The 15,726-nt window shown below is 42.5% G+C and overlaps 2 protein-coding genes across 2 annotated transcripts; both read right to left on the bottom strand.

The window, feature by feature from the left end:
• Positions 1-10,140: 10,140 nt before the first annotated feature.
• On the bottom strand, positions 10,141-11,403 carry LOC135111330 (kunitz-type serine protease inhibitor 6-like). Its single transcript, XM_064024550.1, has 3 exons — positions 11,265-11,403; positions 11,017-11,117; positions 10,141-10,266 (listed from the first exon to the last, which is right to left on the bottom strand). Exons 1-3 carry the CDS (start codon positions 11,401-11,403, stop codon positions 10,141-10,143), a joined length of 366 nt encoding a protein of 121 aa, XP_063880620.1.
• LOC135111305 (mucin-2-like) lies at positions 11,346-14,989 on the bottom strand. Its single transcript, XM_064024541.1, has 13 exons — positions 14,896-14,989; positions 14,711-14,765; positions 14,448-14,624; positions 13,990-14,103; positions 13,662-13,897; positions 13,260-13,394; positions 12,895-13,065; positions 12,687-12,743; positions 12,496-12,604; positions 12,248-12,373; positions 11,979-12,119; positions 11,590-11,703; positions 11,346-11,486 (listed from the first exon to the last, which is right to left on the bottom strand). The coding sequence occupies exons 1-12, from the start codon at positions 14,896-14,898 to the stop codon at positions 11,636-11,638; spliced, it is 1,392 nt and encodes a 463-aa protein (XP_063880611.1). The 5' UTR covers positions 14,899-14,989; the 3' UTR covers positions 11,346-11,486; positions 11,590-11,635.
• Between the last annotated feature and the right edge of the window lie 737 nt (positions 14,990-15,726).

Below are 15,726 nucleotides of genomic sequence, written 5' to 3' on the forward strand. Positions count from 1 at the left end.
CTTGTAGTCACTGTCAATGCAAGCACTGTACTCAGTTCAAGTACGTATTATGTCAATAAATACACCCGGTGCAGCCAGTGGACACCTAGGCAAGTATGGTTGGGGTAGTGAATGAGCGGTCAAGGAGCACGTCCGTTCACTGAGAGAGGAGGGATACGAATGAGAGAGGAGGGATACTCTGACTGTTGAATTAAACTTTGACTGTTGAATTAAACTCTGACTGTTGAATTAAACTCTGACTGTTGAATTAAACTCTGACTGTTGAATTAAACTCTGACTGTTGAATTAAACTCTGACTGTTGAATTAAACTCTGACTGTTGAATTAAACTCTGACTGTTGAATTAAACTCTGACTGTTGAATTAAACTCTGATTGTTGAATTAAACTCTGACTGTTGAATTAAACTCTGACTGTTGAATTAAAGTCTGACTGTTGAAACACTTGAAACACTTGAAACACTTTATTATACTTTGCATGAGTTAAAACATAGATTAAATATATTTTTGAATAGCAAAGCAGCCCATATAAAGCCGAGGCTTTTTGGGCAGTATAACTTATAAGATAATTAAATTATCTTCTCAACCCCATTCCATATGTTGCCAGTAGCATAGGCAATATCTTTAATTCAACTCACACAGTTAGAGTTTAATTCAACTCACACAGTTAGAGTTTAATTCAACTCACACAGTTAGAGTTTAATTCAACTTACACAGTTAGAGTTTAATTCAACTCACACAGTTAGAGTTTAATTCAACTCACACAGTTAGAGTTTAATTCAACTCACACAGTTAGAGTTTAATTCAACTCACACAGTTAGAGTTTAATTCAACTCACACAGTTAGAGTTTAATTCAACTCACACAGTTAGAGTTTAATTCAACTCACACAGTTAGAGTTTAATTCAACTCACACAGTTAGAGTTTAATTCAACTCACACAGGTAAAGGTGATGTGATAGCTGAAGTAACACGGATTCCCGCAACACTTCCGAGCCTTTATCATCATTTTGGGTTGTCGTGGGTTGGGGATTCGCCGCTTCACTCGTTACCTTTCTCCCAGCACCTCCTAGACTTTCCGGGTGTTGAGAATTTGGACGCATTTCTTCACACATTAACCTGAATCCTCCCCCGAGAGGTTGTTCCGATCGAATGCAGACGCAGCTTCTCTTTCAATCAGCAAGATGGAGAAACCAGCTAATGAAGATGGAGTAATTTGCATAGAGAAGGAATTTTTTTTTTTTTTAACATGATGGCAAGACTGAAGTGAAAATGATGATCGAATGAAGGAGAAAGCGCCGCAGCATAAAGAAACAGGCAAGACAGGAGGAAAAGAGACAATTCAATATGAACGATAATAGACACAGACGGTAATGAATACAGAGACTGAAGGAAATTCCTGAAAAGATGATGGCAAGAAAGAATTAAAAAAAAGTTAAGTGGATGAAAAAATAAATAATAGCGAATAAAAGGAAACAGGTAGGACAGGAGGAAAAGAGAGAATAGAATATCCTTCATTCATTAAAGAGATGTTGCAAGAGTTATCTTCGTACGCACTCTGTTATTGTTGCCATCCATAATGTGCTCCCTTGCGCTGCATTGTCACAATATTATCACTTCAACCTTCTATCATCATCAGTCTCTAAGGCGCTAAGAACCAATGCCATCACCTACCCTTGCTTGCCAGAATGCCCCTAATAAAGAATACAAACATGATTAGTTACCTGTACATCACAAAACCAGCATGTCACTTCTCACTTACTCTCGTTACTGAAAAAAAAAAAAAACGTCTCGCCATGCATAAAATAACGATAAAATCATGCTAATTTCCAAGCAAATCACAGGAGAAAGTGTGCCAAAGTGCAGTGTAACACGTGCAGTGTAACCTTGCAGAGGCTAATGAAGCTCAACAATTCACATCACTCTTTCCCTGATCGGCGGAGGAATTCGAGGGCGGGGTGAGCAGAGATGCGCCTCGGCAAAAGTCTCGTTCACAGAGTATTGCTGCAGGCAGATACAAACTCCATTCATTGTTTTGACAACTACCTGGGGAATACATGGCGTCCGGTATTTGCATGCAGGGTTGCTTCTTCTTCTTGTATACTGTCAAATATCGTTTTCTAGAGAAATATTAACTATTAATTTTACCACATGTACTGTCCCTAAGATACTAACACTGAGCCAACGCTAAGTATCCAAACTTATTCGAACAGTAGACGATGTGGGAGAAGAGAGGTGCCTGCGAAAGCTGGTAGGATGCGGTGGTGCTGTTGCTTCTATGTAAATTCCATCCAAGTCAGTTCCACCCACGGAGATTCCACCATGAACATTGAGCAAAAATTATTTACCCCATGGAAAATCTTCCAAATAAAATCTAACATGACTTAATCCAACACGTGGAAAACTTTGCGGGTGAAATGTTCATAGAGGAAAATTTATTCTGGCCAATTCGCGAATGATGTTCGCAACATTCCGCAGTCTGTGAGAAACGTAACACGGATGGCCACGCCCACAGAGAGCACCCTGATAAATGTCCCACATTTTACCTTTCACCAGCATCACCATCACCATTATAGCCGCCACTACCACTCGCAGTGTCTCCTGAAAAGCCTCCACCACTATCACCATCACCGCCACAACTTCCAGTATCATTACAGTGCACCGTTTTATCGTATGTTTTGTTCATGAATGTTTTACGTAACTATCCCTAGCGAAGAAAACATTCTCCCTCCCTTGCTCTTTTCGTCCTCGTCATGTTTGCATATTTCAGTGCTCGTTTCCGTTGCCTCGCTTCTCTTTGGGCTAAGATTCAGTCGCGATAGCAACGGACCACCAGCGCAGCAGCAGCAATCCCTCTGACGGAGTGTTTCCAAAGTCTGCAAGTGTTTCGCCCGCTACCAATAAACTTTTATTGAAGATTCACATGTAGCGATTCATTAGTTTATTTATTATTCATTTACTCGTACATTCAATAAGAGCAAGACCAGAATTGGACAGTCTGGACTAAAACTGTTCGAAGATGAAAGGGGACAAGAGGGAACAACACGGCGAGTGAAGAACCCACCAGTCTGACACACACCTGCTGAAGCCTCATGTCGGTGTTTGTCACTCACTGTTTGCTGGAATAACTGCCGGGACGGGATGTCGCGAGAGAATGAAGAGTTTCTATTTTTTTTACTTACTAAAACTCTAAAGACAGTTTCTTGATCAGAGAAACTTGAAATAAAGATAAAGCAAAGGTTTGTAAGAGACTCAGTGACTACATAATGAATTAGGGGATTAGTAAACGAACAGAAAAAAATATAGCTGACTCACGAAAAAAAAAAAAAAAGAGATGGAAAGAGTAAAATAATTAAGGAGTTATTACTTAACGTTCCGACCAATTGACCAAATGACAGTCTAGCAAACGAACAAACAAGTCAACGAACGAACACGTACTAGCCAGCCAACCCTCCAACAAGCAAACAGTTTGTCAACTATCATTATCTAGAATACTGAATAATAGAAGAAATAACGTCAAAACTAAACAAAGAATGAACAGACAGCAAAGAATGCAGTATAGAAAAGCAAAATGAAAACCGGCAAACGAAAAATCTTTTGTCCATTTTTCATTTCATTCATATCCAATCACACTTCCTTTTCCGACATAAAAAGTACTGCTCTAGTGAAAACCCGTAACAATATTTCCTTTATATATAAAGAGTTTAGAAAAAATGACAAAACAGTAAAAGTCGTGTATCGCCATGAACATGAACACTCCTTTAAAATCTTTAGGTCGACTGTGGATTCCTTCTTTGGACCATTATTAAGAGTACATGTGAAAAGCCTGAGAGAGATGGCACATGGAGCTTCAGAGAGAGAGAGAGAGAGAGAGAGAGAGAGAGAGGTGGTGGAAGGGAGAAGTAATTCTAGGCTCAGTCACTACGCAGGTGCCCATCGCTCGCTTGGGTCAATACCGCTTTCAGGTGAAGCCAAGCATAAAGTTTAGGAGTCGCCCCGGGAGTTAATGCCTTCATTTGAGTTGAAACAGCTTTGATTACTGCTGTACGCGAGACAGCCCATTTGATGTTCCTTGACGCGCTCACAGAACTTCGGGGAACACCGGATTTTGAACGAATCACATTTTTTTTAGATCACACACAATTCTACAGCAAAAGGTATCTGTGACAAATCTCAAGGCCTCACACAAAGTTGCTGCAATCGGGTGAAGTAACTTATAGTAAAGTATTGTTTTCAATAAGGGCTTTCACACGTAACAATTGCATTTGCCTGGGCGAGTAACTCTCTCTGACAGTTGCTCGTTAGCGCAACCAGTTGCTACAACTCGGAGTTGCTTCCACACGAGGAGGGCATTGTTTCAGATACGAACTTTCACAGTGTGCCGCTACCTGGCGCCACTGTCGACAACTGCTCATTGTCACGCTGGGGTAATAACTGCTGCTCAAGGATTTGTAAAGGAAGGCTAAATTATTCTACGAGGGAAATATGAGAGGTGACAGTACGAAAAGAGAAAAGAAAATATTGCCATGAACCTACTGAATGATCAAGTGACCATTGCACTTTTGACATGCAAACCTTGTCTCTTTAATGGAATACGATGCATACGAATGTTCCTTTTGCAATGCGTCTGTTCTTTGTGTCGCTATTACACAACTCAATTGCCGCCACGGTAACTGATATACGCTTCGACTAGTTGTCACGAGTGAAAGTATTCGAACCCCACTTAATAACTTCAATTGTTAACCTCCAACTCTGCGCGAAGATACAACTTATCAAAAGCCATGAGATTAGTTTAGATCTGCCTTTGACTCTTAAGTGATGGATCTTCAGGTCAGCCTTTGTATTTGTTCATTTTAAGATACGATGCACATATTCACTCCGTTGTCACCACCACCACTGCCACCGCTACACTCCTCAGTCGCAAGTGTCATTACTAGCACACTGGCAATACTTGCAGCTATTGGGACCTTTTCATAGACAGGCAGGCAAATAGTGGTAGCGAATGGGTGAGTGCAGGCATTCAAATTGATGGGTGATATGAGAGTCTGTACCGAGCAGCGACCTCGTTACCTGTTATGGTAACCGGTAGAGTATTTTAAACAGGGCCGCGTGATGGTAATAGAGAACGACCTCCTGTATAATTGTGCCCCGCTAAGTCCATTATTGTGTCCATTTATAGGAGATGTGTAGGTCTCTCTCTCTCTCTCTCTCTCTCTCTCTCTCTCTCTCTCTCTCTCTCTCTCTCTCTCTCTCTCTCTCTCTCTCAATGCTTTGCTCATTTATGAAAGTCGATAGGGAGGTTTAAAAGCTTGTTAGACAATATTTTGGGGGGATCCGGGGATGATAGGTGGAAAAATATAAAACTTTCTTCTTCAAGGGACTCGCGTGTCGGCCTAATGGCTTCTTGCAGTTTCCTTTACTATTTTTTTTTTTACGTTTATGTACGAGTGAGACGGGCACGAGTCTGTTAATTCACCAAGTTACCCTAGCTGTCAAGTTATCGTGCGCACTCTTCAACGTACCCAAGAGAAAAGAGAGAATAAGTCACCAAAATAAATCCATTTAGTACACTCAACCAGTCTGCGTTAAATAATAAGAAGGAGAACAACACCAAAAAGACTAAAGCTAAATAAACAAACACTGAAAGGTATTGGTTGGCAGCCTCCCTCGAAGTATACGGTAGAGAGCCAATTAGTAGCGTTGCCTGTATTTCTTGTTTTATTTTGCAAGTATTTCCCACCGCTATGGAATTGAGGCCCTTGCTGCTGGAGGTTCCTACACAGGCCGGCCAGAGGGCAGCACGTACACAGATGCAAAAATAGCACAGGGAAAAGGAAATTATATAAATGACATAATAACACATAGAATTCTAGAGAGAGAGAGAGAGAGAGAGAGAGAGAGAGAGAGAGAGAGAGAGAGAGAGAGAATTACATTATCTACAGAAAATATGATAATCTGTTATCAAAACACCCACATTCTCTCTCTCTCTCTCTCTCTCTCTCTCTCTCTCTCTCTCTCTCTCTCTCTCTCTCTCTCTCTCTCTCTCTCTCTCTCTCTCTCTCTCCGGATGATAAACAGACAGTGAGGGGAGGTGCAGATAAACAGACGATGCTCACACAAAAATAAAGAGACGCACGCGTAGAGAAGGGTATACAAGTAAGAAAGAGGTCTAAATTATCTGACTCCCCTTACAGAGAGAGAGAGAGAGAGAGAGAGAGAGAGAGAGAGAGAGAGAGAGAGAGAGAGAGAGAGAGAGAGAGAGAGAGAGAGGAGGGGGGGAGAGGGAGGGCGCATGCAGGAAGCACACAACTTGAACAAATCACTACCCTTCAAATGACTTAATTCCGTCGCTACACGTGAGCTCCCCTTTCCAGCACACACACACACACACACACACACACACACACACACACACACACACACACACACACACACACACATTGTTGGTTAGTGAATAAAAAGCGAGTTTTCGTAGACATACAAAATATGAAATACAGAATGCAAGAAACGCACTATTAAAAGGAAAAAAAAAAAAAAAAAACACACACACACACACACACACACACACACACACAAAGGAAGAGACGAAACATTACTTTTTTTTCATTTACCTTTTCTTTCTTTTTTTTTTTTTTTTTTTTTCCATCTGGTGTATACATCCATTACTGGGCCCGCGCACCTCCCTTCCATGCTATTCCTGAGCCGAAAGCCTCTGCCCGAAGCGTCCAAGTCCATGGCCTTCCATCATAACCCGCGCCCCAGAGGGATCGAGGCAGACTGCACCGGCTCCACTCCATCCAGATATCATGACTTTTTTTTTGTCCTTTTCTTTCCCTTCTCTTCCGTCCCTCACTCTCGCAGTTGTATCGATGGAAGGAATAGGAGACGGGAAAATATATACATTACATGAGTTGATGTTGGTAGGTGTACTCGTATTCGTATGTATAGCAAGGAAGGAGAGAGGCGGGAGGGAAGACAGGCAAACAGACAGATAGGCAGACACGGACAGGCAGATAGAAAAACCGACGAGTAGGCAGATAGATAGATAACCATACAAACAGGAAAACAGACAGGTAACCGCCAAACAGGCAGACAAACAGTTAGATACGAAGGCAGACAGTCAGAAAGAGATAAAGGTAAACAAACAGACAAGGATCCGGGACGAGGAAAGAGCGAAATATAGCGAAGTCTCTCACATGACTTCTTAGCCGTATGAGTCCACTCTGTTGGGCCGCGATCTGTTCCTGATGTCATGAATATACAACTAGCAAGGAAGCAGAGGAATTTCTTAAGGTAATTCAGGATAATTTTTTAAAACAGGTAGTCGTAGAACCCACAAGGGGGAATAATATTCTAGATTTAATTCTTACTAGCAGGGAGGAAGCAGGCACGCAGGTAGAGGTTGGAGGACAGCTAAATAACAGTGACCATAGGGAAATTAGGTACAATTTAGAATGGGAAGAAACAGTTAGAAACAAAAACACAAGTAAAATACCTGACTTTAGGAGAGCAAATTTTGAAGAATTAAAAAGGTACATCCAAGGAGTGGACTGGCAAAGGATGCAGGATGAGGTCAGGTCAGGGACGGAGTTCAGAGAGATAAGGCAGGATGAGAGAGGTGAGGTGAGGCGTGAGGGTGTAGGACAAGAGGAGGGAAGATGTGTCCGGAAGGGAGGAGGAAAGAGGAAGGGGGGAGCTAGGTGTGAGAATGTTGGAATGTCATGTCATGCTGAAATGAGAGAGGTGAGGTCGAGGCGAGTAGATGAGGGAGTTGAGAGGATGGTAGGGGACGAAATGAGGGGACTAGGTGAAGTAAATGTAGATGAATTGTATAAATATTTCGTAGATAAAGTTCATACAGGTCAGTTAGCAAATATCCCGTATAGAACAATAAGATCACAAAAAAATGACCCTAAATGGATGACTGCTAGGTTAGAGCATTATATAGGGTGTAAGAGAAGTATATATAGGAGATTAAAGGCAGGTGAAGAAGTTTTAAGGACACAATATAATGAATTAGTTAGAACAGTCAGGAAGTTAAAGAGGAAAGCTAAGGACAATTATGAATCAAAGGTAGCCAGCCAGGCGAAGGGATTTTATCAGGTATACAGGACGAAGAATAAGGATACTGTAGGTCCATTAAAGGCAGCAGATGGGGAGCTGGTTAGTTCTGGGGAGGAGATTAGTAAACTTCTGAATGATTATTTTTTAACTGTCTTCACCCAGGAAAACATGCAGGATATGCCAGATCTGCTCTAAAAGCAGATGAGAATGAGAAGCTGACAGATATTTCCATAACTAGAGAGATAGTGGAACAGGAGATAGATAGGCTAAAAAAGTTCAAGTCACCAGGACTTGATGAAATATACCCCAGAGTACTTAAGGAATGTAAAGAGATTATTAGTGAGCCGTTAGTCTCTGTCTTGAGGAAATCACTGGAGTCGGGTGAGGTACCAGTAATGTGGAGGCAGGCTAATGTAGTACCCATCTTCAAGAAAGGAGATAAAACTTTAGCGTCTAATTATAGACCTGTCAGTTTAAATTCAGTTGTAGGTAAAATGTTAGAGTCAATAATAGCGAGGAACATTAGGGAACATTTAGACAAACATAACTTGATAAATCAGTCACAGCATGGCTTCACGAAGGGGAAGTCTTGCCTTACAAACTTGTTAAGTTTTTACAGTAAGGTGTACGAGGCAGCAGATAATGGTGATAGTTATGATATCTTATATCTGGACTTTAGTAAAGCATTTGACAAGGTACCCCATCAAAGGCTCCTGAGAAAGGTTAGGGCACACGGGATAGATGGGAAGGTGTTAGGCTGGATAGGGTAATGGCTTAGTGACAGGCGACAGAGAGTGGTAATAAACGGCTCGAAATCCGAGTGGGGTCATGTAATTAGTGGGGTGCCACAGGGATCAGTATTGGGGCCATTGTTATTACTAATATATATCAATGACTTGGATAGTGGAATTAGTAGTGATGTTAGTAAATTTGCGGATGACCCAAAGATAGGTAGATTAATTAGGTCAGAATCGGATGCCATCGCCTTGCAGGCAGACTTAGATAGAATGAATGAATGGACGGATAGATGGCAAATGCAATTTAATATCAATAAATGCAAAGTGCTTAGCGTAGGTAGAGGAAACCCACACAATAGGTACACATTAGACAACCAAACTCTGGTAGGTACAGGGTACGAGAAAGATTTAGGAGTTATAGTTAGCTCTGAACTCCGTCTAGGGAAACAATGCATAGAAGCCAGAAACAAGGGAAATAGGGTACTAGGATTCATTTTTAGGAGTGTTAAAAGTAGAAGGCCGGGAATAATATTAAAGTTATACTTGGCGCTGGTCAGACCTCATCTAGACTACGCAGTGCAGTTCTGGTCCCCACACTATAGGAAAGATATAGGTCTATTAGAATCAGTACAGAGGAGAATGACTAAAAGGATGCAGGGGATGAGGAGTATCCCTTACGAGGCGAGGTTGAAGCTGTTAAATTTACATTCTTTAGAGAGACGTAGGTTAAGAGGGGACCTGATAGAAGTCTTTAAGTGGTATAAGGGTTATAACAAGGGAGATGTAAGCAAAATTCTTAGGATCAGTAACCAGGGTAGAACAAGAAATAACGGGTTCAAGCTTGAAAAATTTAGGTTTAGGAAGGAGATAGGAAAAAAATGGTTCTCAAATAGAGTGGTAGATAAGTGGAACGGACTCAGTAATCATGTAGTTAGTGCTAGGACACTAGAGAGCTTTAAGAGAAAATTAGACAAGTTTATGGATGGGGATAGCAGATGGAAATAGGTAGGTGTGTTTCATACAGGGACTGCCACGTGTAAGCCTGGTCGCTTCTTGCAGCTTCCCTTATTTCTTATGTTCTTATATAACTGTTGCCGAACCTCCCCAGTTAATTTAATAAATAATATCCAATCCCGCAGGAAAAATCGTGGATATATACTTTTTTTCAGTTTATAATTTTCTGGGCGAGTTCTGTTTTTACTTCAAATTGAATTATTAATGAGTTTAGGGCAAGTTTCCATCTCTGCACGGCTTCAAGGCAGTTATTTAATCTAATCAATGAGTTCGGCCCCTCGTGCATCAGAGCGCTCCCTCACCCTCGCACGGCCAACCCAGGCAAAATAGCTTAAAGGATTGAAGGCTGAAGGTGGCGGCGGTCACATGATGGTTTCAAGCTTATAGGCATCCTTTTTGGCTTTTCCATGCAAGCAAGAACCGTACCCTTAGAATCCCCCCGCGCCACGTCATTGTGCTGTGGAAGACATGCAGGAAATGGCCACTTCTTAAGGATGCAGGGCACAATTCTACTAAGTGCCGAGGAACAAAAGACAAAGCTATGAAGAAAATGCCTATCCCGTCTAGTCCTAGCCAGCCTTCGAACCCATGACCTCTCAGTTGTGGGCCCCGCGCGTTAACCATTGCGCTAAAGGACACCAATGAGATCACGTTAAATACTGAAGCTCATCATCATAAGTGTTAAGGTACTACTTTACCGGAGTATGAAGAACATTTACTTAATTAATGAGACCAGTTCACATAGGTAGAAAGTACATAACTAGAATGTCAAAAGTGTATCGGGTGACCAGAGGCAGGATAATAAGGGAATTGGTTTTGCAAAGGGATAGTTTATATCGTCTTTGTACCAGGAATGTTAATATTATTGGCCAAGGTAAACCTATGGAAAGTGATGGAAGAAGTCACCCAGCCTCATGTCACCCCAGCACCTGGCAACAACCAGTTCCCCGAAAATGTCATCGATTGGATTGGAAGCTTCAAAAGAAAACCATGAATTCGAATATATTCACTAGCAAAGTAAATTAATTAAATCCACTGCTATTTTTATTAAAACAAACAATTGCTGAATATATGGCTGTTTACAGTATTTACTGGAGGGAAAATCATAGTTTCACATAGTTTATTTAATCTTGCATTCCTCGTAACTACCCGAAAGTCATCATCATCTCCAGTAAGGAGCACAAAAGTGGGTACGCTTAAAGCTTGCCGGTGGTTGTAATACCACTGGCTCTGCGTCATCTCGATACCTCTTGTCCTCTAGCTGGCCAACTCCCATAACGTCACAGAGGAGCCGAATGGAAGTCAAGGCTGCAGGAGACGTTTTTTGCATACAGTTAATACGCTCTAATATCTTTATTTTAATTGTAATGTAAAGGGCAATATAAAACATCTCCGCAAGTTCGTTTTCTAGTATTGGACAAAATTTTGACTAATCAGTTTACTAGATTGACTTACAGGTCTTCTCACACTCTTGCAAGGTTTGGAAGTTGTTCTGGTTTCCTCCACAACCGCCATAGATGAAGTACTCGCACCGTCTCGTGGCGACGTTAAAGTAGTACCGCGGGAAGAACCCGTAGCAGTTACCAAGCTCCATGGGCTGCAGGCACAGCGGAAGGGAAGTAGGGAATGTTGGCAAGGCGGTGATGGTAGGAGGAGGCGGAGGGAACGTGGCAGGACCTGTTGGCGTTTTCTAGTAAATATATGTCCATAGAAAGGCTTCAGAAAATATCATCATTAGCACACAAAGGCTGATGGTCAAGAAATTGATGCGCTCACTCACCACAAGGGTTGCGGCTGCATACGAATCCTCCCCTCACACAGTTGCACTAATTGCAGTCCACCTTCCACCAGGAACCGTCTTTGCACGCCTCTTGTCCCAGCGGATGAATGTGCCCTACAAGAAAGATTTGAAACTAAATTTTCATCCCAAGATTTAAGATAAATATTAAAAATATTTTTATTCAAAGAGTTCATAACCTTGAAACTAAATTTTCATCCCAAGATTTAAGATAAATATTAAAAATATTTTCATTCAAAGAGTTCATAACCGTATGGATTTATTTATTTTGTTTCTGTTCGGTATCATTTCCACTGAGTTTAGGAACTTTACCAACTGCAGTACAGATAGCTTTGTAAATCACATCACTCTCGTAACCACATGGTACTCGCCTTCAACACAGCCTATGAGAGTGCAGCGAGCAAACTGTCCATTATCTGCGCAATCACACCAGTTACACTCTTCCATCCACCGAGAGCCGGGCACACATATGCCCTGGGAGGGAGGCACGTCAGGCAGAGGCTTCCACTCTCCTACGTTGAGAAAAAGAAAAAAAAAAAAATACTTCGATAAAAATTAAACAAATCTCATTAACACCACCACATACTTTTATCCAAAAAAATTTAAACAACGATTATCAAAATGACCCTCAGAGGCTCACCTGAAGTTTTAGCTAGAATGATCTTAGCATCCTGAGCTAAAATCTCCAACTCCCGCAGCCAGTTGTCTTGCGCCTCCTTCGTGGCTCTCGACTGGCGCAGCTGGCACAAGTCAAACTGACATGCATCTAGGGATGAAATTAGGATCTCTCATGCATGACGTAAAGCTGTGCATATAGAACTTGAAATATTTGTGTCCTGTCAAGTTTCTGGTTTGGAAATTCTTGTTCTGGCCGCCTCGCCGCCTTACCGACGTAATGCTCCAGCTCCTCGTCGGTTGCCAAAATCAAGTGCAGACGTCTACTACAAATCGCCCGGAGTTCTTGTCGCTGTGCGGCATCTAGAGTAGACGGGTATCCCTGTAGCAAGCAGAAGCATTAATGCTGGCAGCCAAGCCAGCCAAAGATCTAACGTTAATTCAAATAACAAAGTTTTACTTACTGTCGTTTCCCTGTCGCAGCCACGGCAAATCTGGCAGTCGCGGCCTTGATCCGGAGTCTGGAAAGAGATTACTGAAATGACCGAACTGTTTATCGCCTCGTTCTTTTACTGCACTAAATAGATTTACACCACAAGTGAATTGTATAACTTTGAACTGAACTTAGTAACTGGAAAAAGTTATCTTCCTGACAATAGGATTTTCGCTCACCCGCCATGACTCCGCGAAGGCCACGGGCCAGGGGTGGAGCGGGTGCTGCGTCAGGTCGCGCGACGTGAAGTCATCTTCCTTGTGGAAGTTGAAGCATCCACACAGACCATACAGAACGTTCACGTGTGACGGGTGTGCCCACACGTCCAAGCGGTGGCGGCAGTGCTGGATCTGGAGGAGGGAAAGAGGGGGAGGAGGGAAAGAAGGAGCGGTAACTGGCAGAATTGATAGAGGAATTGCAGGTAACGGCGGGCGTACATTAAAGAAGGATGTAATTATTTAAGTGTTGGAAAAAAAAAGCATTATCCATAACCGATCTGTAGTAGAGACAATCACCATTATATTATGGTAATTTCGAAGTTCACCATAATCTTTGAGGAGCCAACAAGGTAGATACAGTCCCCGTCCCGCCAGACCAAGACCTGGTGCTTGCCGTGAGAGGAGAGCGCCTCGGTGACGCCCGTTGTCGGCACCACGAATTCATCGTTATTCACTAGAATCTGCAGTGACAGTCACTCATGATAGCGCATTATAGGATTACTCTCGACTCACTTTGACAGACGAACTTTCTAGTTAACATAGTGTACTCCTGTTCTTCAGTCCATTATGCTTCTTTAATTTTACTGTTAAACATAGTGTACTCCTGTTCTTCAGTCCATTATGCTTCTTTAATTTTACTGTTAAATGTTCAAAGTAATACAGTGTGGTAACTTGATATTAAACTTAAGAAATACAAGACCCCTTTACGAAACAAGGCTGGTACTCACCGTGAACGGGTTGTTGTGGCGCAAAGTGATTGCTGTGTATCGGTCATTCTTGAAGGTGGACACGTGCAGGCAGGAGGCACTGTTGTAACAATGGCGGAAGTCACTGAAGACACTGTAGTCAGGATAAAGACTATTTCCAGGCTGCGTCACGGTGTAACTACAAATACCGTGCCAGTCGTAGTAGTGACCATCAAGGGTGTGGATATGAGGGTCGTTGAACAGGTAGCAGTGCTTACCTGGTGGAGAAACATGGTAATTACAATTGTTCTATATGAAAAAGCGGCCCATCTCTAAATGAAAGAAATAGGAAAACAGCAGCAGCACTCACAACACTCTGCAATCTCCTGAGAGGCAACCCACACTCCTCGCCTGCAGATTAGCGCCGCACAATGGGAAGTTAGTTCAGCTCCGTTAGGGTAGATCAACCCGTCAAACTCACAGCCTGGAAGAGAAAACTTTCACACACCACCATTACGTTGGCCCCACTGACAGCCTCGATATCAGGTGTTTTTGTTACTCGTCCCATATTGTCCTAAACACCAGAGGAATCTCATTTACAATACTTCAAGCGTGTTACTTTTAAACATCTGAAAAACAAAACGAAAATTAAGTTACGACAATAATAAAAATGAAATGAAATACTACCTAAACATCTTGGTTCCCTAATGGCTACTATGGCGCTGCACGTGTAAGCACTATTATAATTAGGGCATCAGAGATTCACCGTCTATGCCCATCACCACAACCCCACCCACCATAGCCAATTAAAGTACCCGGCTTACTTACAGCCTCTGTCACCAGGCTTGCCAATGTACCGCTTTCGGATGTCACCATCGTGTCGGGTCGAATAGAGGCAGCGCGACGGTAAGGAGGCGACAGTCTGGCCGTGGTTAAAGCTAGACTTCCCATAACAGCAGCCTTCACGAGAGCGCTGCGCTACAACTGTTGTCGCCACCACTGCTCCTGTGGATACACGCCAAATTAAGTGGTGTGGAAGCTCTTCGTTCTTCAGATTATGTAATATTCCAGTTTCCCACGGCTCATCTCACCAATCGCCACAAGTAGACATGCGGTGCTGCTATACATCCACGGCGCCTTTTGTTCCTGAGGATACAAAGCACATATTTCTAACACGTAGTTTGCTCTAATTACGTAGGTCATCAGTCAACAACCCAAACACTTCACGGAGAATATAAAGCGAGTAATTTCCTCGTGACAAGACCCACTCCCTTACCATGACGTAGCCCCGTCCTGCTGACAACACCACGGCGTTCTTGTCTCAGCTCACCTCTGCTGACTAGCGTTCTATCACCACAGTGACTCTAATATCAACTCGATTTCGCTCATTCACTCATTCGCTGCTGTTCAGGGTCGTTCAGTCACACCCGCATTGAGTCAGAATGCTGCCAGCGTTTTTTTTTTTTTTTTCAAAGTTAGTGCATCATCTGCAATGTTTGCCTGCTACCTGCAAGCGACCAGTGAGAAATATTATATTCTGCAAGGAACACCGTATAATCTAGTGTGTCCTCGTCTTACTAACTGCAGTTTCCATTCTGAGTTAATAAACTGACGTCTCCTTCAGAAATCTCAGAGGGTTTCTTTTTTCATTCTGTTCCCTAAGCTTCGTCATTAACATAAGTATTTTCATTCGGTACAGAGTACGACGTAAAACTAGCACAAACGGTGGTTTATGGAATAATGGTATATATGATTTAATACGGTTGAAGTGCATACGTATCCTTTCATAACTGAATGATCATGTAGAAGGTGAAGTACGAAGTGCGTCGCATACTCAAGACGTGGAGGAAAATCTTTTGTTGAGGAGGTAGAAGTGAAACATGCACTATTTTCGTGTTCGTTGCAGTGTGAGAGGGACTGACGTTTAAAGTAAGAGCAAGTTGCTATTAGAAAGGAGGGAAGCGTATTCCTTTGTATTCGTTGTAAGTGGGAAGAGCAATAGGTAGGTGGGGCGACAGGGGGGAGGGGAGGGACGGGGGATGGTGGTCAAGTAGTGCTATGGCCATGATTTTCACTTCATCAATCGTGTCATTACACGACACCACTA

This window comes from Scylla paramamosain, chromosome 21, assembly GCF_035594125.1.
Source record: "Scylla paramamosain isolate STU-SP2022 chromosome 21, ASM3559412v1, whole genome shotgun sequence".
NCBI lineage: Eukaryota > Metazoa > Arthropoda > Malacostraca > Decapoda > Portunidae > Scylla > Scylla paramamosain.